Here is a 25856-nt window from a genome sequence, read left to right as displayed (position 1 = left end):
TAGTGTAAAACACATACCGCGCGATTCCTCTGCCTTCGAGACACGGCGTAGACAGTATTTTGGAAATACAAGTCTAACAGAGAATTTCGGCAGAGACTGGACTTTTCTAAAAGTCACCAATATTTATAAACAAATTTGATTATTTACCTATTTATTTTTTACATTTATATACCTTATTGTTTTGTTTATTTGTACTGTTTTATATGCTTGTTAATGTTTTTTGTTATTAATATTTTGTACTATGTATATGTAACTTTTTCGCAATCTTACCATTTAACATACAAGTACAGTACAATCAGTGCGAACAGTTTAGGACAATTTAAATGCGTCACAATACGCTGACGTTTAAATGACAAGAACGGGATAAAATAAAAAATTGTGATAAAACTAAATAACGGGATATTTAGACTGATATTTTCGGTTTATTTTTATGTAAAAGTGTGAATTTCTAACTAATCATAATTTCTTACTTAAGTGAATGATTTTCATAAGGTTTAGAACAATATAAAACAAATAGATAAATACTGTCTAATTGTAGGTAATAACGCTTGTAATTTAGTGCAATTATGAGAATTGAATCACACGTAGGGTTGTGTTATGGAGTTCATTCGACTGTCATGAACTTGGAAAATTGCGACTCTATTAACGGGACAACGAGTGGCGATATCTTCGAATATTCCCTCGTGGCATCAATGGAAGATCATTTGCAATATAACAATGCAATCTTTCAACAAGATGGAGTTAAATGTCACACCTGCAAAGATGCCGAAGAATGGATTACTTCTTGAAATAAAAATCCTTGAATTGATCCGGAAACACTAGAATAATGGCGAGAATCTAAATCAACCAATACAACAGATAAGAAAAAAACATGTAAGAAGCTTGGTCTGAAATTAGACTAGAATCAAGAAAATCATTTATTGATAGTACGTTAAAAAGAATTATCTATTGTGACACGGTCACGATACCAGGCTGCAATTTTTAATCGTGTTTTTAATAGTTTTTTAATTTAAAATATATGCTCTCCACCTAAAGTAAGTGGGGGCTCGGCCTGGTACATCACACTTTTTATTTAACAATAGAGTCGTGTCGGTCATCTACATAACCCCTTTCGGGAAGAATATATTTGAATTGAAGTAACGTGACTTCCGCTTATTATCGGACATTTTTATATAGTTAATCTTCGACTACTGCCCATAAACTTTTCACATCTGCTCTCGGCGTTCATCTGTTTAACTCCTTTCTCGAGATCACGGGACAGACAGATAACAGACCGTCCGACAGACGACTGTGGAAATTTATAGGTCTACAAATTTTTCAAATTGCAGCCAGATAAAATCTGCGATTCATAATAAAGGAGATTTATTTTGAATTACAGATTACACGATTTCGAATATTTTCAAGTGTTCGAAAATCATTCACTTAAATGAGAAATTACGACTTTACCAAATATTTAGAATGAAAATATAGATAAAAAACAGGCTAGATATTCTCTTGTTTGATTTTTTTACAACTTAAAAAATTTCCACAGTAATTTTCATTTACGGGTTGACACTTTTTATAGAGTTAAATTATTATAAAGATTTTGAACCGAGTGTCTATTCTGAAACGAACCATTTCACTCCACGCGAATGAAATGGGTCATAATCAATTTTGGTATGGTGTGAAATGGATCGCGCGCTATTCAATCTCCATTATCGAACTAATTAGACACAAACGCACCACTTTCAAAATTAAAACAAATCAAAAACATTTCCTATACGACGGGTGTTGAAACACGTCCTTCTTTGCTCGCAAAGCAGAAACAGACAAAAATAAATAAGTGGTCTGTTCCTTAGTTTCTTACTGTAACCAAGCAATTCGAGGATTCTGATTCCTCTGCACGCACCCCTAAAAAGTTCGCTTCTATTTTATTATTTCGCCGATGTTTGGGAAGGCATTCAACATTGTCAAGAGCCAACAGCTCGATCCCAGTACGGCCGGATGGCCGAGCGGTCAAGTGGCAGCCTGCCGCTCTGGGCGACCCGAGATCGAATCCGGTCGGATCAAGGAATCCTCAGGTATTTTTCGAGGTTGGGTCCGGTTGGGTTGGGTCCTCAGGAATTTTTCGGGGTTTTGGTCCTTTCATATATGTCGGGTCCCGTCACTGATCATCCGGTCTTCCCATTATGGGCTCTGGCCAAACCGATAATACACTTGCTGTAAGAGGCTCTCTTAGTGCCCACAGGGCGTAAACAGCATATACATAAAAAAAGCCCGGTCCTAGTTTACTTGCTCCTCACTAAGTAAACTACCTGGCCAGCTCTGGTTGTCGGCCGAAATCCTAGCCAATCCGCCGCCTTATTTTGGATATTTTTGTGGAGTCCTTACTTTCATTTTTGTCTTACTTTTTTTTTCTTACTTTCCCGGTTGTTATAACAGACGGAAAGTATGGTTATCCGGATAAATAGCTCCGCACCAGATTTTTATATTCTTTTGAGTTCAGGGGATCTTGAAACGTCGAAAAATTCAAAAAATTCGGGCGGGATAATTTCTTTATGTATGATTATGTGGTTGTGTTAATGTGCGTGTGTGATGATTTTATTCACCGTGTTTACAGCTTAATAACTCCCGTACTTTTTGTCAAGTATTTCTGAAAGTTTGAAAAATTTTATCCATTAGGAAAAATGATACTATTAAATGTTGGTAGTTAAAGTTTGACAGGGGTAGAAAAATAAAGGGGTCATATCCATCTCCAGTAGAACTAACTTCATGACGATTTTACTCTTTTCTATCCCGAAAATTAAGCTTTTTGCCATTTTATAATAGTAAAAAATATAAACGTTTATGAAAAAACATATTATAACAGATGGCGCCACCGGATGTCGCCGGAGAAGTTAAGCAACTGGTTGCTGCATTTTTCATTTTATTTGACTGACAGATTCATCGTCATTGTCCATCGGCCGTTCGAACAAAATATCCGGTCAGCTCAGACAACTCCGTCTGTTTTTCTCTCTCCCCCACTTCTAATCTTCGCCCAAGCTTTCTCCAATTCTCTCCGACTGCCTCTACGTTTTGTTGTTGTTAAAATGCAATAGACTTTAATATGAGGTCTATTTTGTGTTTATTTTATCCTCTACTTCAAACACATAGATATTAAACAAATAAAACAATTTAGAATTCAAACAATGGAAATGAAATTCCCGAAGTCAATATAATGCTACACAAAACTGTAAAGCCGTCAACGATCTGTTGTAGAAATTTCAAATTTAATGATAATTTTTCTGAATGGGAGAATGTTACTTTTACTTCCGAATTTTACATTCAGAAAATATCGTTTAATTAATTATTGATGTCCAATATTTACTCATTCTTAATTACCTTCTTTATTATGAAACGATTATACATTTTATAATAAAATTCGTAGTCAAAATGAACAAAAAAATATACAAAATTAATTTTAACAGACGCGAATGAAAAATAATAGCGATTTATGAATAATTCTTCATTAAAGCGATCAAACACGGGGTAATTTTAATTATCCGAATTACAGATTTCGTCAGGTGTAAACTTATAATAAATCATTGCTTCCTCCTTACACTTTAGCACTTTGTCGACATTTCCTTTTTTGCGACAATAAGCAAAGTAAGCAAACACAATCCAACTGAATAACAATAGCGAAGTAAGAACGAGCAACTGCGATTTTCCATCCTGAAACAGAACTAACTTCGTCGAAACAATCTTCGTACGAAAAAGAAGCATTTACTGAAGATGTCAAATTTATTTCTGGAATTCCTGTGCATCCGTCATTAGAAACAATTTCGGTGAAAGACACAGAAGACGAATTTCTTCCGCAGTAAACATCGGAGAAATCTGCAATCTTCTGCCTGTTCCTAATCAACCAGTCCTTAGTAAATTGAGAATGACAATGGCAATTCCAATTGTTTCTGGATAAGTAAATCTTAAATTCCGGAGAAACGTCGACCAAGTTCATTAAACGGAAGGTAATTGGGTTAACCGGTTTCCGTCCAACCATAGGTATTTGAGGTTTGGCAAAAGAACATAATCAGAAATATTACTTATTGAATTATTACTCAGACGCAGATGAGTTACGTTTCTCCACGTCACACAATCGACATTTGACAAGTCCTTTATGTAATTATTACTCAAATCGACAATCGTCGCATTCGGGACGAGAACTTCGGGAATTCTGTCGATTTTCTTTCCGGAACAATTGACCATCACGTCATTTTGTTTTGCAAAACATTCGCAATTCATCGGACAGTAATTTCCTATTGTTACGAACGATGTGATATCAAGCAAATTTCTGTTTTCTCCGTAACATTTCGTGTTTTCTATATTTGGAAACATTTCCTTCGCTACTGCCATATTTCGCTTAACGAAAGAAACGAATTGCTGCAGTTTGTCATCACAAGTGATTACATTGTTTCTTAAATTATATGTCGGCATTTCAAATCCATACGTCCACTCATCCAAGTAAATTGTTTTGATTTTACAATAAAACAGATTAATTTTCACCCGATTTGGTGTGTAAATTGGCAATTTGACGGTTTCAAAATGATTCATTGAGAAATCGACTTCGGTCAAGTTGTATTCTGTCCAATTTATCACCGGCCATTGTGTCAACCCTGCATTAATTAACTTCAGAAAATTCAGATGCTTGCTGCTGCCGAAAGGATACCGACCAGTAAGTTTAGTTAAATTGTTTAAAGATAGATCGAGATACGTTAAATTAGTCAAAGGGAGGAAGATGTTTTCGTGTAAAAATGTGAGGCGATTATGTGATAAATCGAGAGTCTTCAATGATGACAAATTCTGAAAAACATCTTCGGGAAGATTTTCTAACTGGTTACCGTACAAGTCTAACTCTCGCAGTTCAGAAAGCCCATGAAAAATTTTTGTTGGAAGTGTTGATATTCTATTATGTAAACAGGAAAACGTTGTAAGCAGTTTGTTATTTCTGAGAAGATTTGGCGGGAGATGTTCAATATTGTTAAGATCCAAATGGACGATTTTCAAATTAATTAAGTCAGAAAATACATCTTCTTCGAGTGAAGAAATAGAACAATACTGAGCCTTAATATTAGTCAAATTGTGCAATTTCTTAAAGAATCCTGACGGAATTTCTAATAATTCTCGGTTCATATTAATGTTAAATGTCCTTAAATTATAAAGACCTTTCAACATGTCACTGGGTAAATCCTTTATTCGATTCAATTCTAAACCCAAATATTCCAATCGGGTAAGATTTCTAAAGACAAGTGGATGAATCGATTCAATGTTATTGAAACTTAACTGCAGTTTTGTTAAATTGTGAAGATTGTAAAATAGATCTTCGGGTAGAACTCTTAACTCGCCATGCATGATGTATAATTCGGAAAGATTAATTAACTCTCGGAACGGTTTGTTCGGAAATAAAGTGAAGTTATATCTATAAATTGTCAATGAAGACAGCGATGGAACATTGCGAAATGTTAAATTTAGAAGATCCGACGTCCTCACGCCTTCTATTTTGACAGATCGCAGAGAGGACATGTTATTAAACAAGGCGCTCTCGAAGTTTCTGTTACGCCGGTATGGATCGTACCATATCTGGACTTGTTCGATTGCATTCCCGAAAGTGAATATTCCAAAGTCAATCCGCGACAGAAAACAATCTCTAAATGTTATATTTTGTACATTTTTAACGTCCAAACATCGCATCAGACGAGAGTCAATCGTTTCCTCGCCGCATTTGATTAATAAGGATTGATCGAATATTTTAACGGAGGAAAAGTTCTTTGATTGGTAGCAGCTGTCTGCCGATGACGAGCAAGAAACATTTTCCCAATGTTGCCAAAACTCTTGACAAGAATTTACCACTAAAAATAGAAATTGCAAAAAGACAACCCACCTCATCTCGTCCGTCGAGTCTTGTTATTACATCTAAGGCGAATCTCGGAAGTACGATTCTGAGAAATGAATTAAGAATAAAACAGAATTGTGAACTCGTAACATTCGATATGTCTGCTGTTGCTACGTTGACGTCACGATAACTTATGACGTCATCGATATTTATTCGTCATTTCCAGTAGAAAGATTACGTGTACAGTTTTTAATTTCCTCGTTTATTCCCGTTGCAGTGGAAGAAACATCAGAATAACGTTAAATGATTTTTTCACGAATGAACAATTTGTTTTTCATTTCAAAATATACTTTAAGGAAAAGTGAATTTGATACCGGAAAAAAACGATTTATTTAAAAAACATTTATATCATAGGTCTGACAAAAAATTAGATATAATGGATGAAAAAGAAATTATTTATTCATTTAATTGCAGTTGTGATCCGGTTAAAACATATATAGGTGAAACCAAAAGAAAATTAAATACAAGAATAAAAGAACATATAAGAGCAATAAGGAGCAATTATGCAAATTCTGCAGTCGCAGAACACTGTAATAATTATGGATGCCAAATTGACAAAAATAGTATAAAAATAAAGAGAAAAGAATCAAACAATTACAAAAGGCAATTATATGAACATTTATATATAAATAAAAGAAAGGAATAGAATCAATAATAATTTGGGTAGAATAATCCACCAATCGTGGAACACTATACTCGGTGACGTTATAAATAAGCATGATTAAGCAAATTGTTTAATAGTGGAAAGAAAATTGTCAATTTAAGTCGAATTACGTATTTACACAATCCCTGTAATTGTAAAACGAAAAACATCTAAGGCGAATCTCGGAAGTACGATTCTGAGAAATGAATTAAAAATAAAACAGAATTGTGAACTCGTAACATTCGATATGTCTGCTGTTGCTACGTTGACGTCACGATAACTTATGACGTCATCGATATTTATTCATACTCGGAATTGAGATATGTATTCACAGTAGGTTTTAAATTGTATTTTATTATTTTTTTGGAATATTTTAGATTTTATTGTAACTTATATGTTTTATTGTTATTTATAGTACATAGTGGTAATACTGCTGATGAGGGGCATGCTAGCCCGAAACACGTGTAAAATGTGTACGGATATTGCTACTACAGGTGATAAAATAAAGAAATTTTACTGAATTAACTCTCGTTACTGTGCCAATACACCAGTACAAGGTCCTATTAATAAATAACGTCCACGTAGACGACTTTAAATGATAATTTGTTTTTCACTTTTATTGCGTGGGAGAGCGTTATGTTCGTTTAAAGAAAGTGATGTTTTATTTACAATATCAATTATTTTTTTTCTGTGAACGGTGCTAATCGACCGTGTTTTGTGACACAAAAGAATGTTTCTGTCCGACTCCAGTCAAATTATTATAATAAAAATTTTATCGCTGTATATAAAGTAAATAAATATAAATTGTATTCGTTTTACATTCGTTCGGATGAAAATTTTTATCGGGTGAAATTTCAATCAGATTTTGACGAAATATAAAATATTTCTTACGAATTATTCTTATTTTCGCATAAACATACGAGAAAATAACAATGCCCTTTTTTGATAAGTAAAGGGAACAGAAAAAAATAATTAAAAGGCACGTAAATGATTTCCTGTGTGAATGAAACTCCGACCATTTGTAATATTTATAGCATTTATTTAAGTTAATAAAAGTACAAAATAAATGCGAAACTCTGGCAAATAATTTTACAATATTTAAAAAATAAAAATAAATTAATCTTCGAGTAAAAAACTTAAATAAATTGAGGAAGTTCGTATCTAATTAATTAATTAACTTTATCAACGAAAGGATAAAGGAAGTATGTTGAAGTTTGATAAAGGAAAATGCGGAGAAACCAACTCCAAAACAAAACCGAAAACGAAAGTAGTTTAAAATATGAGGAAATAATTGTAGTAAATGCGGTCATTTCCAGACTTAACCCCTTTTATACCTGGTATCGAGAACGAAATCCGAATCTCCCGTGGAGAGGAAACAGAGGCAGAACGCCAACATTTTACACGCGTGCGACTGCGGAAGGTACGCGCCATCGCCATTTGAATGGTTCGGAAGAACCGTCGCACCGCCGTATCGGGGATGGAGAGCGTCTAGAAACGGCCTAGAATCGTCGGATTTTGTAGGGAATCCGTTATACCCCGTTCGAAGCCACCAATTTCGGCCTACACCTTTCTCCCCGATGCAATTTAGGCCTGTCGAATACGGAAACGACAGACACAGTAAACCATTACCCCTTTATTCCTCGCTTTGCGGACGAGGTTGGTTCGGATACAGCTCCGGCGCACCAAACAACGGAGCCCCCCATAGATTATTAGTGTTGCCTGCCCCAGAAAATAAACCGAGAGAGAATAATCAAACGCGAGAAATAGATAGAGTTATTTCAGTAAATTTTAGGGAACAAAATCGTGAGATAGAACGACCATCTGAAAGTCAAAATAAGTTCAAATCCAATTAGCGGAAAATGAGTCAAAAGCGAAGATTTACCTCCGTGTATGAGGTTTTGCGAAATTGAAAATAAAAAAAGTACGATTAACAATAGATACCGGCGTAGCTGTTTCTCTAATAACTGCAGTAGTAGACTTTTTCCCTAACATAAAACTGCCGCCAGCCGAAACAAAGACGATAGACTTAGTGTTACGGGACGTGTTATAGAAACACGCGGAAAATTCAGATTGAGATTTAAAATAAGACGATTAGTATTTTATCACTATTGTTATTTAGTAAAGCCTGAAATCACTGGATCTTAGGTAGGGATATCATTGAAAAATATGACGTCACAATTTCTGTTAAAAATGCGACGTTAAGCTTTCTCTCCGGAGACACCGTGACCTTTTGGGGGTCGGCTGAACTACAAGAAAATTTTAGTAGCCCTAATCTGACGGAAAAGGCATAAAAAACTCGCGAACAGATTAAAACAAATGAATGCTAGCGTCGAGAAGACGACCCTATAATTAGTAGGGATAGGAGAAATAAGGATAATAATTATATGAACAGAAACGTAAGTAAGAAAAAAACGGTACTTACGGGTTAAGAGGCCGCCAGTCAGAAATTGCGATCAAAATCGCGTTTTTGAATGAAATTATCTAAATAACAATAGACTAGTAAATTTAACTCTAGAAAACAGAAAAATTACTGTTCAAGTTGTAAAAATGAAAGTTTAAATTTCACGTACCAATCCTGTCATGGCAGTGCTCCTGTTAGGTTAGGTTAGATTACATTAGATTAACTATACTTTTTATAGACGTTTCCTGTTCCTTTTTCTGTTCAATAACTACCGTGAATCAATAGCTAGTGGCGTTTAGCGCATGGTGGCCTGCCGGCGGTCCCCTTCCCCGGTCAGTCGAGCACACGAACGGTCGGAAGCGCGGTCGTAGCGCCGCCATGGCAGTATACGTATCTGAAGTTCATCCCCTATTTTAATAATTTAGTTAATAATAATTATGGTAATTTATTCGAATGGGTTAGGTTAGGTTAGAACGTGCGTCCACACTGTTTCTTCTGTTTGCTGGAATCAGAGACGAGCCGCCATTTTGGCACCATAGGTAACATTATCTGTAATCGTAAGAAGTAAGCAGTTTTTGAAATTTGTTAAATATTAAAACAAACCCTTTTGTAAATCGTTAATTTATTGTTTGATTTAACAATTGTTTTAAATTTGGGAAATAAAAATTTGCATTATTCGGAAAAATCGCAATTTCCGACTGGCGTCCTCTTAACTCAAAAGCACCAAAAAAAACAAAGGGAGGAACGAAATTTGAGAGGGATGATAGCTGATAGCTCAGACAAGAGAAAGAGCGATAGGCCTACATTAGTAAATACCCGGAAGCAAGGTAGAATACCTGTTAGAATATTAAACTTAAAAACACGGCCTGTAAAAATCAATAAGGGAAGTAAAGTAGGGACTTTTGTCTTAGCGGAACAGGAAACGCGTCAAGAGGCCGAGCGAAATGAAACGAAACGATCAAATGAAAATGAACTAACTACAGCTCAGTTTGCAAATCTGTTTAACCTTAGTTTGATTAGGAAGGACGAGTTAACTCTTTTATTGGACCTATTATATAAATATAAACACGTGTTTGCGAAAAATGATTTCGACCTAGGCTATTGCGATTTAATAGAACCTAAGATAGATACGGGAAATAGCCTTCCTATTTGTCGAGCCCCATACCGAATCCCTTACGCGCAAAGGGAAGTAATGGACGATTTAGTAGAAAATACGATTGAACCGTCTACCTCCCAATGGTTAGCATCGGCATTATTGGTCGCTAAGAAACCGCGGAGCTACACACTGGTTGTAGATTACCGTCAACTAAATAAGATTACAAAAATAGATCCTTATCCTTTGCTCCTCGTTCGGGAGTCATTAAGTTTACAGGAAAGGCGAGATATTTTTCCACCATGGACACCTTAAGTGGAAATTGGCAGTTACCACTGGACCTTGACTCGAAGGAAAAGACCGGATTCAGTACCCCATCACGGCATTACCGATCGGAACATTCCAATTTTCAACGCTGACTCGGCGCTGATCTCAACGTTCGTTAAAAGTCGTTCCTTTTTTTAACGTTGAAGTGGCGCTGTTGTCAGCGCTGTCTCAACACACTCGGCACTCAACAGATATGTCGACTGCTACTTTCCAATGAATTGTGGGTAATTGGTAAAACGTTTGAATGGAATCTATCTTGTTGAGAATGGAATTATGGGAACTAAGCACTTCGTACTCGAGTTGGAACGTCGTTGATGACGTCAAATTGTTGACTTCAGCACTCAACACTCGCGTTGAAAATTGGAATGTCCCGAATTTAATCGTATGGCTATGGAACTTTGCAGTGCAGTCGCAACCTTTCAACGGCTTGCAGATTTGATACGAACGTCCTTAAAACACAAAATTTGTCTAATTTATATGGATGGCATCGTGGTGTTTAGTTCTGACGTCAAATCACACTTAGAGCGCTTATAACTGGTTTCTCAACATCCGGCAATTGCCAGGATAAAACTTAAACCCCAAAAATTCAGTTTCTTGAAACGACAAATAAAATTCCTAAGACAAGAAGTGTCGGGAAAAAGGAATCCGATCCGACCCAGCGAAAATAGAGTGCGTTAAAAATTTTCCCCGACCACAATGCTAGAGGGACGTTAGAGCATTTTTAAGTTTGACGGGTTATTATAGGCGACATATTTCCCAATATGCAAAGATTTCGAAGCCTCTTTCCGATTTACTGAAGAAAATGAGGAATTCTATTGGACCGAGAACCACGAAGCAGTATTCGAGAAATTAAAAGAAACATTAATATCAGTCCCTTTACTACGTTCACCAGACTTCGATAGCCCCTTTATATTGGCAACCGATGCGTCAAACACTGCGATAGATGCCGTGTTGTCTCAGAAAGACAAACGTGGAGAACTTCTGGTGGCTTACGCTAGCAGGTTGCTCGAACCAGCCGAAAGGAATTATAGTACCACGGAGAAAAATGTCTAGTTGTAATATGGTCAATCAAACACTTTAGACCCTATTTATATGGAAAAATTGTTTAAAATAATCACGGATAGACCCCTTAGTTGGCTCATTAAGGCTAGGTACGAAAAGTTCGAGACTAAGTCGTTGGAACTTACAACTCCAGGAATATCAGTTTGAGATTATACACAAACCAGGCAAAGCGCATACAAATGCTGACGCGCTGAGTCGCATGCCAGCAAGGAAAATCGACGAGGTGAAGCTTATTTTTAGTAAAGAACAAGTCAGGGAACAACAGCAAAAAGATCCCTTTTGTAGTCAAGTAAAGAAACAATTAATGGGAGACCCGTCCTCTCAAGAAACAAACCTAGACGCTGCAAATTTTTATTTAGACGCAGATCAAGCCTTTTACCGTAGAAAGACAATAGCCGAAAGAAATGAAGTTCGTGACAGATTAGTAATTCCTCAAATAATGATAGAATACATTTTAAAATTATTCCACGACATTTCTAGCTCAAGACATCTCGGTGCAAAAAGATGCGAAAGAAATTGCAAAAACAGTTTTATTGGCCAGAGATGACTAAACATATACGCACTACTGCGACGGTCGTCAGGAATGCGCGATGAGGAGAAGACCTCTGCACGGTCATCGTGCGTGCCCCTTTGCAGACGTTTCGAAAGGCATCGATACTTTTCGAGCGTACTGCATCGGACATCCAGGGTCCACTCCCTATAACTCACCACGGTAACAAGTATTTCTTCGTTTTCACAGAGCATTTTTCCAGACGGGCAGAAGCGGTCCCTTTGCCCGACATTGCTGCTAAAACAGTGGCGAAAGCGTTAGTAACGCAAATTATTTTAAGACATTCGGTCCGGAAGCAACTGCTTACTGATAGAGAATCCAATTTTGTTTCTAAGGTAATGAAGGAGGTATGCGATTCACGGCGTATAGAAAGACTCCTTTCGACCGCGTATCACCCCCAGTGTAACGGAATGGTCGAACGGCTGAATAAAACGCTCATAGACATTTCAACCCATTACGTTGTCAAGGACCAACGTAATTGGGATGAAATGATCCCTTATTCACTTTTCGCCTATAATACAACCGTGCATTCCAGCACAAATGAGACCTCTGTTTTATTTAATGTATGGACGTGACCCTACATATCCATTTGATATAGACTTTACGATATAGAACCTAACCAAATAGACTCAGTTGTGAGGTAAGCGAAAATTTCGCGAGCGCACTCGGGGTTAGATCGAATTTAGCGCACAAAGTAGGGCAGGAACACGCAGAAAAAGCCGCGATCGACAGAAAGGTATATCACCAGCGCAAAAACAAACCTTACAAATTTTCAGTAGGAGATCGAGTCTTTGTAAAGGAAGTAGTAGTCCTCTCTGGTTTGAAACGAAGGTTAGCTCCCCGATGGCAGGGATACTATCGAATAGTTGCCGAGACAAGCTCGATAGATTTCATCGTTCGACATATACATACTGGAAAGAAGTTGCATACGCGTGCCAGTCGAATGAAACCCGCGTTAGCTCGTTTAGAATTTAAGCCGACCCTGGAAGAGGACGATATCTCAGGAATGGGAAATTCCAACTCATATTTAGGTGGTGACGCAGGGTCACTTCAACCAGTATTAGTTGACCCGTGGGACGAGGTTATTTTACACTCGATCCGACAGGGAAGGACACACTTGACACGAACTACAGAACCCGAACAACCCTAGGTCCCTTTTCAAGTTTCACACAATTACCCTCTTCGTAGTAGAGGACCCGTAAGCGAGTACCCTTGGGTTCTTCCAAAATCTTCGGGTTATATACCACCTCGCGTAGCGACGGTCGCGGACGCGGAAGTCACGGAGGCTCCATCCCGAGGCCATATCACGAGTGCCCGTTACCGCCTACTCCCATTGGATTATTTACCGAAAGTGTAAATGGTGATCTCTTTTGTCTGCCTAGAAAAGGTCATCATCTCCAACGAGGAGGAGGTTAGTTTGTAAAAATACGCGCGTGCTTTCAACGAATTGTCGGAAATCAGAACTTTGCTAGTTACGCGAAACTCTTTCTTTCGTACATAATGCAATTGAAACCCGAAACTTTTATTCATTTATGCTGATACTTTGTATCTCGAACGAAACTTTGACTTTGTGCCAACGTGGACGTGCCAACGTGTGCCAATTTCACGTAGAAATCTGTTGTAGATTGAGCAATTTATTCAATCGAAGAATGAGAAAAATTCACCTTCCTATTTGAAACGCGCGGGAAACAATCAAATCCGTCAATAAACTGATTCAACAAGGAAACAATCACGAAGTGTCGAATGTGCAGCAGAATTGAAAAAAACGTCCCCTCGGACTCACGTGACCTCGATTTGTGGTAATCCGCATCGAAAAAATGACAGAAAACTGTCACGTGTTCGCGAGAAGGACATCTCGAAAAAGCGATGCCAGAAAAGGATGTAGAGGTCGACAAACGGCCGACATCCGCGCAGACATTCGTTCATTCGACATCTCAGAGTCTGGCAGAAAGGAAAGATTCCAAAGGAAAGAAAACGAGCAGCGGTACTCTCGTGAAAGACAGACTGATCGAATAATCTCAGTTTAGAGCCCTTTTTGACTTTTCAGAGAAAAATGTAAAATTTGTTAAGGTCGACCGTAAAGGAAATGCGTCGACGCTCGTAAAGAGTAGCGGAAAAAACAAAATTTTAGATAAAGAAAATTAAAAAGGGGAATATTTAAAACTAAAGACGCAGTTTTGTAAAGTCAAACGAAACTAGAAAAATGTAGGAATGAGTGTGGGTGTCGCGGTACCGATTAAACGCGATCACAGTCTAAAAGACAATGTCGGATAGACCGTCTCTAGCCGACCATTTCCGCGACCAACACGGAGCTCCATTTATGCGTGGAGACGGGTGGGAGACCAATTAGACAGCGCGGAGGAAAAGTCTGTCCGATTAGCGACGAATCGATCCCGAAAAAACTCCCACGTCAAGGACAAAGGGCGGCCTCTTCTAGTCTACCCGCTGTGTTCGTTCACTCTCCGCTCGTCGTACTTCGGTTCATCCTTTTTTTTGTGCTGTTTCTCCCGATTAAGCACATAATTTCGACGCAGCCCCGGAGGCCTCGCCAGCGTTGGTCCAGAACGAAACGAAAGGACAACTTACGAAGCTCCGAACTTCGGGACCTTGATAATTTTATGTAAGCGTATTCGTCAAAAATAAACGGTTTCTTTGCGAAACACTTGTCTTTTCTGCCTCCTCAAAACCGCCACCCACATTCGTATAGACCTTAGTTCATCCCGATGGTTGGGAATATAACTCCCCCCCATTCCGGCGAACTTACGCTTTTATTATGCTTTTTACCAATTGTATTCTAGGTTTTATAACACGTAAGAAATAGAAATTGAAGCGAACTTATCGAGATGGAGTTTCTTTCACACCATTTCTTTATTAACAATTGAGCTCCTGGTTTATCGAGCGATCGGCTTAACCACCGAATCGTAGGAACGGAAGTCGGTGCTTAAGTAAGGAATGCCTTTAATTAAGATATCAAACGTTATATACGTGGATAGAAACGAAATAACACAGACGAAAACGAAGAAAACACAAACTGTAAGATAAAAATAGTAGACATATACATTGAAAGTAATGTAAGAAGAAAATAATCAAACCTGAAAAAAGTTATTATTAATCTCTATTTATTATATTATCGAAGTTGTAACGGTTAGAAAGAGTGGTTTTTCCTTTTTTTCATTCCAACGCGTAAAATTCGTCAGAAAAGAAAAACTTCTGTTTATTCGAACGTAATCAATTAATTAAAAGTTGTTTAAAATTTTGATAACGCCATCTGTTATAATATTTTATTAAAAAACTTTTTATATTTTTAAGTATTATAAAACTTGCCGTTTTATAATACTTAAAAATATAAAAAGCTTAATTTTGAGTGTAGAGATGCAGTTTATTTTTTAAAAAATGTAAATGCTAATAACGAGGATATTCGTCACGATCTCCTTTACTTTTTCCTTTTCTCGACCTTCAATCGCAAAAATTCAATAGCATCAATCCCCTAACAAATAAACAAAGTCTCGCAAAATTTCAGAAATTTTCGACAAAAAGAACGGGAGTTATTAAGCTTCAAACAGGGTGGACGAAATCGCCCTTCATACATATATACATACACATACACACACTAACATACACGCATATAGAAAACCCCCGGATTATTTCGCATTTCTCGACGTTTCGAGGTGTCTCGAGTCCAAAAATGTAAAAACCTTGGGGGAATCGTTTATTAACCGATCGCCATACATAACCGACGCATAACAGGAGGAAATCCTGTTATGCGTCTTTCGTTCTAGGGTCTGGTCGACTCGCAAAGGTTTTAAACAAGAAGCACTACATCAAAATAGTTTAAATAGAACAATTCGAAAACATTCGCTATAATGTGTGTTGATAAAAAATCCTCTTACTGCTCAGAAAGCAGAAATAAAATTAAAGCGCTGTGTTTCTTATTTATCAAATATCTAAAGGCATTTTGCCTTCCGAAGGCCTAAGATTCTCCTGGCCCACCGGCAGCCGAGCGGTTGTGTTACCTGACCCAAAAGTAAGACATCCCCCGCTACTGTATATCTGTTAATCTACTAAAACAAGAAATCTGGCTTTTGTTAACGAGCTCGACATCTGTTAGAACAATTTCCACGTGTTCTGCATACTTTTGTAAAGACTTTTATCGACTGGCTAAAATTTCTGTCGATAAACGTAGGAATATTAATGTAATTGGTGGAATCGCTCCGACCGAAAATTGTTTCGCTCGGTTCAGCGCTTGTTTTGGTCTTATCCTATAAGGCACAACCCGGGCCTGCTTTCGCTATGGTCTTTCGTGGTAAACTGGACTCTTAAGTGTCAGTAATCTGAAAAATCCCGGAAAACTTCACTAACTACTAAATACAGCGTTGGGTGATTTTATTCGCTCGGCTTTCGCGGGCACTTCTACAACTCTTGATTGAAGCATTCTGTTTTGTAAGTAGCTTTTGGATCACGTACATGTTCGACGTTCTTCTCGTAATCAAAATGTTTTTTTCTCTTTTTCAACTGTTACGTGGCTAATTTTCGGTTTGCACTAACCAAGACTTACTTGAATCCATTATTCATTAAAGAATCTTTCCGTAGGAAAGAAGTGCCCGGTTGAAATTCGTTATTGTGCTATGCAGATCTTAACTAACAAACTCGATTCGACACTGAAGTTCATTCCAAGCAACTAGACAAAGAAGAAACTTATTCGAGCCTCTAATGATTCGATTTCCCTTTTACATACTTCATCGTGAAATGTTTCTACTATCTCCAAATTGTATCACGAAAAGCACTTGCTCGATGACTCAGGCTTTTACTTTTGGATGAGGCGTTCCCATCTTGTCTTACTTCACGTGTTTTATGGAATATCTTTGAATATGTTTCTATAAATATGCCCAATTTTTTTCGTAATGTCCAGAAAAGCGCGCCAACAATTCAGAGTCAAAATAAAGTTGAAATCGCCGAGACATATTTTCTTTACGTCTAAGAAGACGAAATTGTAATTGTGTCGAGCACAAGTCCTAAAAATCGCTCTTCGATTTTCTTGTAAGAGAAACGCCTGAACTCTGAATTTTTATTGTCCGGTTCCTTCGTCTTGGTCACCGTAAACGAAACCAGAAAGGTCTTTGACGGTCGCTGCGAGAGGTAATCACGACATGGCGAATGTTTGTCAGTTATGCGTGACCTAATGACACGGCGAATCGCTACGATCTCGAATGCTCGTCTGACAAGGAAAGAGCCAGATATTCCGGTCTCCGACTCGAACCGAAACTGGTGATGACGTAGCGCCGAACATAAACAGCTGCTTGTGGAAATAACAGGGCCCACTTTTCAAGGGTTTTCACAAACGGGTCTCTGAAAATTGAGTGTTTTGCTTATTTCTTTGGAAGCTTCGAGTTTTCTTATAACGGCGATTGTAGAGTGGCGAAGAGTTAACTAGATACAAAATGCATGCGCGAATCTTTTCATTTTTTATTTTTATTTAAATACGTAACAATTATTTTATTATTGTGTGAGGTCCGAAAAGGGTCGAAACATAAATTTAATTTCAAATTAATTAGAAGAGAAAATGCTATTTATTTTCAGATGCGTTGGTATTGTTATATTTGATGTGTAAAAAACATCAGCGCGTGAGAACAATTAATTAACAATTAAAATAATCGCCGCGACTATTTTCGTATCAGACTGGGTTATTCTTCCAAGAGCAGTAACGTCTGAGGCTTATTCGCTTGCGTTGACATAGTTTATAACCACGAGCGTAAACACGCGAAAATAAATATGAAGAAATAGAAATTTCAATTAACGATATACAAGAATTAAATCTACAGAGATTTTGATTTTCCACCGGAGTGTGAATGCTCAGATAATGTCTTCCAAGACTCCGGTATTATCCCAGTATCAAAAATCTTTGAGAAAAGACTTAAAAGATGTGGTCTCAACGTATCAATATTCCAAAATACCATTGGGATCCCGAGCTTTATTTGACTTATATCTTCTCAAAGCATCACCAAGCTCACCTATAGTGAATTCGTGGTCCAAAAGTTCATCATACCAATTTCTACAATGATTAACGATCGAAATACCTGCAAAATAAGGATCGAAAAAACCGAATAAATTAAAAATGTGATGAAAACAATCATCAATAAAAGCCAAAATTACAAAACTTCGCCTTCTTAACACGTCGGAAATAATTCCAAAAAAGTAATCTATTATCTTTACTAAAACAATTTTGAATTTTACTAGCAAATAATTTTTTTTGCAATGAAAAACCGCTTCACCAAACTTCGGATCATTATAAAACGCAAACGATCATTAAAACCATTGTTCTTCCTAAATTATATCCAGGCTCTATTCCTAGCACGAATTAACGTTCTACAATCTTAATCGAACCATGAAAAAGAATCCTCAAGTTTTCTAATAATAAATCCCCACTTACCAGCCAAATTAAAGAGACAATTACTTAGATCTTCTATCGAGTCAAACATATTTCTTCCACTGCCAACCCCAATTCGTCCTTTATAAATTCGTCCCAAAATACTATTAATCCTCTGCCTTTTCTCTAAAGAAAACAACGCATCATTGCCACAGGCCAGTCGTAAAATCACAAGACAATGATCGGAATCCAAAAACTGATCCATCGCGAGACAGACATCATCTTTCCAAATTAACGGGGAGACTATGAACAAATCAATAACGGAACAACCACGGTTAAAGATAAAAGAATATTCACCCCCTTCATCGCCTAAACATCTCCCATTAACAACAATCAGATTTAAATCTTTACAGAAGTAAAGCAACTTCCTACCAACGAATCAATAAGTAAGTCTCTCGAATTTCTTTGCTTAGGATAAACAATTACAAAATGCTTCAAAAATTATACTCTCCACACCGATCCTAGAATTAAAATCATCAGCAAGAAATACTTTCCTTTATCATCTAATATCGAACCAGGTAAGGTATCAAAAATAGACCGCCAGTCATTTTCCCTAAAATAAACAAAACGTACCAAAATATTACCAAGTTTAACACCAAATTTAACAAGTATTAAAAAGTTGTCCCGTTAAACCTAACAAGGGAAAGAGGACCTTATTCATAATAACCGACCTGAGCAATAACGGTCTTTCGCGTGTATCTTAAGAGCCTTTCCAAAATGGAGGCTATAACCTCGCAGACAATCAGCTAAATCCAAATTTCTCGTAGTAGAACCGTACCAAGTTTCAAAAAGAAAAATAATATCGTATTGCAATTAATACTTACAAAAATACCCAGGATTATTAAACGAACCAACACAATTGCAAATTAAAAATGAAGTACCCTATCCGGCAATTGCTGGCATCAAACGGGCCTAACTTTGTGACAGTCGACATTATCCAAAAAATCACGCTCACCAGTAATATCGTTAAACTTCTTCGTAACATTACTTCGATCACCCGAACTTTAATTTTTATCAACCAATCTTATAATATTATCGAGATGGGTGATAATGATATTAATAATAATAAGCGCAAAGTCCAAACGGTTTAGAGTTGAAAGTTCAAATTTGCTAGGCAGTTAGGGTACGTCACCAGAACGCGAGCTGAGAAGGGATTTTCCGAAAGTCCCCTCAGCGGGGGAAAGGGGAAGGATTAAGACTTATCCTAAAGAATTCGGCTTCTAGTGTACTACTTTAGATGGGGTTTTTACAGTTTCTGACTACGTTTAATAGGGTATACCGTGACAATGCGAAATCTTTCCTATCGTTACTGTTTTTCGGAGCAACGCCGGGCTTTTCTGCTAGTGTTTCTATTAATTTTTTAATTTAAAATATATTTTTCCACCTGAAATTAGTAGTGGCTCGGCCTCGTACATCACACTTTTCATTCGACAATAGAGTCGTGCCGGTCATCTATATAACCCCTTTCGGGGCATAAAATATTTGAATTGAAGTAACGTGACTTCCGTTTTGTATCGTACCTTTTTATAATCGGGGCCTACTGCCCGTAAACTTTTCACATTTGCTCTCGGCGTTCATCTGTTCAACTCCTTTCTCGAGATTACGGGACAGACGGATAACAGACATCCGACAGACGACTGTGGAAATTTATAGGTCTACAAACTTTTCAAATTGCAGCCAGATAAAATCTACAATTCATAATAAAGGACATTTAATTTGAATTACAGGTTACACGATTTCGAATATTCTCAAGTGTTCGAAAATCATTCACTTAAATGAGAAATTACGACTCTAACAAATATTTAGAATGAAAATATAGATAAAAAACAGGCTAGATATTCTCTTGTTTAATTTTTTTACAATTTAAATAATTTACATAGCAATTGTCATTTACGGGTTGACACTTTTTTATAGAGTTAAATTATTATAAAGATTTTGAACCGAGTGTCTATTGTCAAACGAACCATTTCACTTCACGCGAATGAAATGGGTCGTAATCAATTTCGGTATGGTGTGAAACGGATCGCGCGTTATTCAATCTCCATTATCGAACTAATTAGACACAAACAAATCGTATTCAAATAGTTTAAATTAGAACCAATCAAAAACATTTCCTATACGACGGGTGTGGAAAGAACGTCCTTCTTTGCTCACAAAGAAGAAACAGTCAAAAATAAATAAATGCTCTGTTCCTTACCCTCTTACTGTAACCGAGCAATTCGAGGATTCTGATTCCTCCGCACGCACCCCTAAAAATTTCGCTTTTACTTTATTATTTCGCCAAAGTCTGGAAAGCCATTCAATCTTGTCAACAGCCAATAACCCAATCCCAGTTTAGTTACTCCTCACTAAGTAACTACCTGCCCAGCACTGGTTGTCGGCCGAAATCCTACACAATCCGCCGCCTAATTTGGGATATTTATGCGGGGTCCATACTTTAATTTTTGTCTTACTCTTCATTTTTTACTCGGTTGGTTGTTATAACTGAGGTAAAATATGGCGATCCTGAAAAAAATCTCCGCACCAGATTTTTACATTTTTTCACTCAGAGGACCTTGAAATGAAAGAAAAAAATCGGGGCGGGGGTCCACACAATCATACATACTTCTCTAAGTATGATTGTGTGGACGTGTTAGTGTGTGTGTGCCGTCATTTTATTCGCCGTGTTTGCAGCTTAATAACTCCTGTGCTTTTTGTCGAATATTTCTGAAATTTTATCCATTTATTAGGGAAAATGATGCTATAAATCGTTGGTAGTTAAAAGTCGACGAGATGGGAAAATATAGGGGTCAGATGCATCTCCAGTAGGGTCATAATTAATGACGATTTTACTGGTTATTAGCATTTATAGTTTTTTATAAAACTCGTTCCTACCCTGAAGTTTTTTGCCATTTTATAATAGTTAAAAATATAAACGTTTTTAAAATAACGTATTATAACAGATGGCGCCATCGAATGTTGCCGGAAAAGATAAGCAACTCTTTGCTCCATTTTTTATTTTATTCGATTGACGGATTCGTCGTCATTGTCCATCGGCCGTTCGAACAAAATATCCGGTCAGCTCAGACAACTCCGTCTGTTTTTCCCTCTCCCCCACTTCTAATCTCCCCCCAGCTTTCTCCAATTTTCTCCGACTGCCTCTACGTTTATTATAACCATCGATGCTTTGCTCGAATACGTTACAATAGCGAAGAAACAGCTAAATTTGAGGAAGTGGTTCTTAAATGGTCCAAATCGAGCGAGACGTCGCGTACGAAGTTAGATAAATGAAAGTGTATTTCTAGAAAATACGTGCTTCACATTAATACCGAAGAAAGCGAAATCACGGACACGAGTAGGGAAGCGGATATACAAAGTGCGACAAAAGGAAATGAAACCGTTTTGAAACAGGTGGAATATTTTAAATTTTTTGGACGTACACTATGAAGAAACGGGGAAAAAGAACAAGAAAGAACAAGAATAATAAGACAAAGCCAGATATTTATCCAAGCGTATTTGGCCTATTATGGCATAACGAAATCCGATTAAAATGCAAAAGACCTGTACATCAAACCCATTTTGTGTCGTATTATCATTTGCTTCGATCACGTGGATATTAATCAAATAAGAAAAAGTTAGATTTCAAACAATGCAATTGAAATTCCCGTAGTCAGTTTAATGATACAGAACACTATAAAGCAGTCAACGACCTGCTGTAGAAATTACAAATTTAATGATAATTTTTCAAAACAGGAAAACGTTACTTCCATATTCGAACTTTCTGTACGGAAAATATTGTTTAATTATTGATGTCCAATAATTAACTGCTTTATTACGCAATAATTATACATTTTATAACATAATTCGAAATAAAAATGCACAAAATTATAAGTACACAAAATGAACAAAAAGTATACAAAATTAATTTCAATAGTAGCAATCGAAAAATAATAACAATTTATGAACAATTATTTATTAAAGCGATCAAATTGGGGGCATTTTAATTATCCGAATTACAAAATTTGTCAGGTTTCAACATTATAATAGACGACTTCTTCCTTACACTTTAGCACTTTGTCGACATTTCCTTTTCTTCTGACAATAAACAAAGCGAGCAAACACAATCCAACTGAATAACATTATCGAAGTAAGAAGAGCCACTGCGATCTTCCATCCGAAAACAGAACTAACTTCGTCGGAATTATCTTCGTTCGAAGAAGAAGCATTTACCGAAGATGCCAAATTTATTTCTGGAATTTCTCTGCATCCGTCATTAGAAACAATGTCGATGAAAGACACAGAAGACGAATTTCTTCCGCAGTAAACATCGGAGAAATCTGCAATCTTCTGCCGGTTTCTCAGCAACCAGTCCTTGGTAAATTGCGAATGGCAATCACAATTCCAATTGTTTCTCGACAAGAAAATCTTAAATTCCGTTAGAACGTCGACCAAGTTCATTAATCCGGAAGGTAATTGGGTTAACCGGTTTCCGTCCAACCACAGGTACTTGAGGTTTGGCAAAAGAACATAATCCGAAATATTACTTAAAGAATTATTACTCAAACGCAGATGGGTGACGTTTCTCCACGTCACACAATCGACATTTGAGAAATCTTTTATATAATTATTACTCAAATCGACAATCGTCGCATTCGGGACAAGAAAATCTGGAATTCTGTCGATTTTCTTTCGGGAACAATTGATAATCTCGTGATTATGTTTTGAGAAACATTCGCAATTCATCGGACAATAATTTCCTATGACTACGAACGATGTATTATCAAGCAAGTTTCTTTCTTCTCCGAAACATTTCGTATTCTCTATATTTGGAAACATTTCCTTCGCTACTTCCGTATTTGACTTAACGAAAGAAACAAATTGCTGCAGTTTGTCATCACAAGTGATTTGATTATTGCACAAATCATAAGTCGGCATTTCAAATCCATATTTCCACTCAACGATGTAAATCGTTCTGATTTTACAATTATACAGACGCATTATCACGCGATTTGGTGTGTAAATTGGCAACTTCACAGTTTCAAAATAATTATTTGAGAAATCGACTACAGTCAAGTCGTGTTCTGTCCAATTGAACACCGGCCATTGTGTCAAACCTGCCTTATTTAAGTTCACATAATTCAGATGCCTGCTGCTGCCAAAAGGACGCTTACCAGTAAGTTTAGTTAAATTGTTGTTGGATAGATCGAGATGCGTTAATCTATTCAATGGGAGGAAGACGTTTTCGTGTAAAAATGTCAGGCGATTTTTTGATAAATCGAGATGCCGCAATGACGACAAATTCTGAAAAATATTTACGGGAAGATTTTCTAAGCGGTTACCCCGAAACTCAAACTCTCGCAGTTCAGAAAGTCCGTGAAAAATTCCTGTTGGAAGTGCTGATATTTTATTAAACGAACAGGAAAACTTTGTCAGCAGCTTGTTATTTTTCAGAAGATTTGGCGGGAGATGTTCGATTCGGTTAAAAGCTAAATTGACTGTTTTCAAATTAATTAAGTCAGAAAATACATCTTTTTCGAGTGAAGAAATAGAACAATACTGAGCATTAATTTCAGTCAAGTTGTGCAGTTTCTTAAAGAATCCGGACGAAATTTCTGATAATTCTTGGTTCACAGTAATATTAAATGTTCTTAAATTAGAAAGACCTTTCAACATGCCACTGCATAAATCCTTTATTCGATTAAATCCTAAATCCAAATATTCCAATCGGGTGAGATTTCTAAAGACAAGTGGATGAATCGATTCAACGTTATTGTAAGTTAAGTCCAGTTTTGTCAAATTGCCAAGATTATAAAATAGATCTTCGGGTAGATCTCTTAACTTTCCACCCGTGATGGATAATTCGGAAAGATTAATTAACTCTCGGAAAGGTTTGTTCGGAAATAAAGTGAAGTTATAGAGTAAAATTGTCAATGAAGTCAGCGACGGAACATTGCGAAATGTTAAATTTAGAAGTTCCGAGGTCGTAACTTCTCGTATTTCGACAGATCGCAGAGAGGACATGTTGTTAAACGAGGCGCTCTCGAAGTTTCTTTTATAGAGGAATATATTGATGCGTTCGATTGCGAACCCGAAAGTGAATATTCCAAAGTCAATTCCCGACATATAACAATCAGTAAATGTTATCTCTTGTACGTTTTTAACATTCAAGCATCGCATCAGACGAGAGTCAATCGTTTCCTCGCCGCACTCGATGAGTAAGGATTGATCGAATATTTCAGTAGAGGAAAAGTTATTTGATCTATGGCAGCTGTTTGCCCGTGATTTACAAGAAACATTCCCCCAATGTTGCCAAAACTCTTGACAAGAATTAACCACTAGAAACAGGAATTGCAAAAAGACAACCGACCTCATCTCGTCTGACGAAACTTCCAATTCGCTGAAATCCGCAAAAATAGTCGAAAAAATACACAATAGTTAATCCGTGTACTTACGAATTTGATGCCGTTACTACTTTCTTGCGACTGATTGCAAACGCGATGTTAGTGATACTAATTCGTCATTTCCGATAGAAATATTACGCGTACAGTTGTTAATTTTCTCGATTATTTCCGTCGCATTGGAAGGGATAATATCGGATTAACGTTAAATCGATATTTTACGAATAAAAAATTTGTTTGGCGCATTTATTAACGTACGCGAATGGTGTTAGTCAATTGGGTTTTGTGACACAAAACAATGTTTTGTCTGACTCCAGTTAAATTATTGTAATAAAAATTTGAGGAAGTTCGCGTCTGACGTTAATTAACGTCACCGACGAAAGTAAAGAAAGGACGTTGAAGTTTGATAAAGGAAAATCCGGACAAATAAGCTTTAAAACAAAACCGGAAACGAAAGTAGTTTAAATGACGAGGGAATATTTTCGGTAAATGCGGTCATTTTCAGATTTAAATTCTCACCATAGTTTATATCGTAATTACTTCTATCGCTCGCATTTAAAGAAATAAATAGATAATTCGTCATCTTACGACCGATCTTTCAATAAGTAGTGATCGTAAAACTGTTTTTTGGAATGTGTATCGTACCTCATCACAGACGACACGTAAATATCGTTAGACAACGAGAACATTCGAATCGCTAAGAAAAACGTACGTCATCGCCGAAACGCAACGCGTAAAATTACGTCGATGGCCGGACGTTATCACCCGACATCGGAACGAGACTACCGAAGGCGGAAGGAAAGTCACTCGGTACGGGTTCGTTCGGCATCTGTGACGTAACGCGCCAGTCGAGAAACCACAATTTTGTTTTTTATTGTTTAAGATCGAAATGATTATAAATGAATATTTACGAGAAAGAATATAAACCAGTTTATATTCACTCCGAATATAAAAAGTGTCAAATTAATACGATCGTGTTCAGCCAGTCCTGGCTTAACCATCGCTGGGGTTTATAACCCGCTCTCCATCGCGCGAATTCCCTATTTCTAGTGCAAGTCTCGTTTTCCCAGTCGG

General features: G+C 37.0%; 1 protein-coding gene and 1 long non-coding RNA gene across 2 annotated transcripts; one reads left to right on the top strand and one right to left on the bottom strand.

Moving 5' to 3' along the window:
- Nucleotides 1-3347: 3347 nt before the first annotated feature.
- Nucleotides 3348-24507, bottom strand: LOC136973203 (uncharacterized). Its single transcript, XM_067267904.1, has 3 exons — nucleotides 22515-24507; nucleotides 17933-18055; nucleotides 3348-5912 (listed from the first exon to the last, which is right to left on the bottom strand). Exons 1-3 carry the CDS (start codon nucleotides 24505-24507, stop codon nucleotides 3973-3975), a joined length of 4056 nt encoding a protein of 1351 aa, XP_067124005.1. The 3' UTR covers nucleotides 3348-3972.
- LOC136973204 (uncharacterized) lies at nucleotides 6850-7073 on the top strand. Its single transcript, XR_010880462.1, has 2 exons — nucleotides 6850-6881; nucleotides 6964-7073. It is a non-coding gene; the product is annotated as an uncharacterized lncRNA (long non-coding RNA).
- Nucleotides 24508-25856: the final 1349 nt, after the last annotated feature.

The sequence above is a fragment of the Centruroides vittatus genome, unplaced genomic scaffold (genome assembly GCF_030686945.1).
Source record: "Centruroides vittatus isolate TY-2023 unplaced genomic scaffold, ASM3068694v2 contig_3112, whole genome shotgun sequence".
In the NCBI taxonomy this organism is placed as follows: Eukaryota; Metazoa; Arthropoda; class Arachnida; order Scorpiones; family Buthidae; genus Centruroides; species Centruroides vittatus.
The sequence above is the reverse complement of the archived record's forward strand: the minus strand, read 5'-3'. Positions and strand labels throughout refer to the sequence as shown.

Coding starts and splice junctions, on each gene's coding strand:
- LOC136973203 (XM_067267904.1), bottom strand. CDS start 24,507: ATGTCGGGAATTGACTTTGGAATATTCACTTTCGGGTTCGCAATCGAA. Junction 18,056..22,514: donor TACTTCGATAATGTTATTCA/GTTGGATTGTGT, acceptor CTTATTTTGCAG/GTATTTCGATCGTTAATCAT. Junction 5,913..17,932: donor TAAAGCTCGGGATCCCAATG/GTATTTTGGAAT, acceptor TGTAATAACAAG/ACTCGACGGACGAGATGAGG.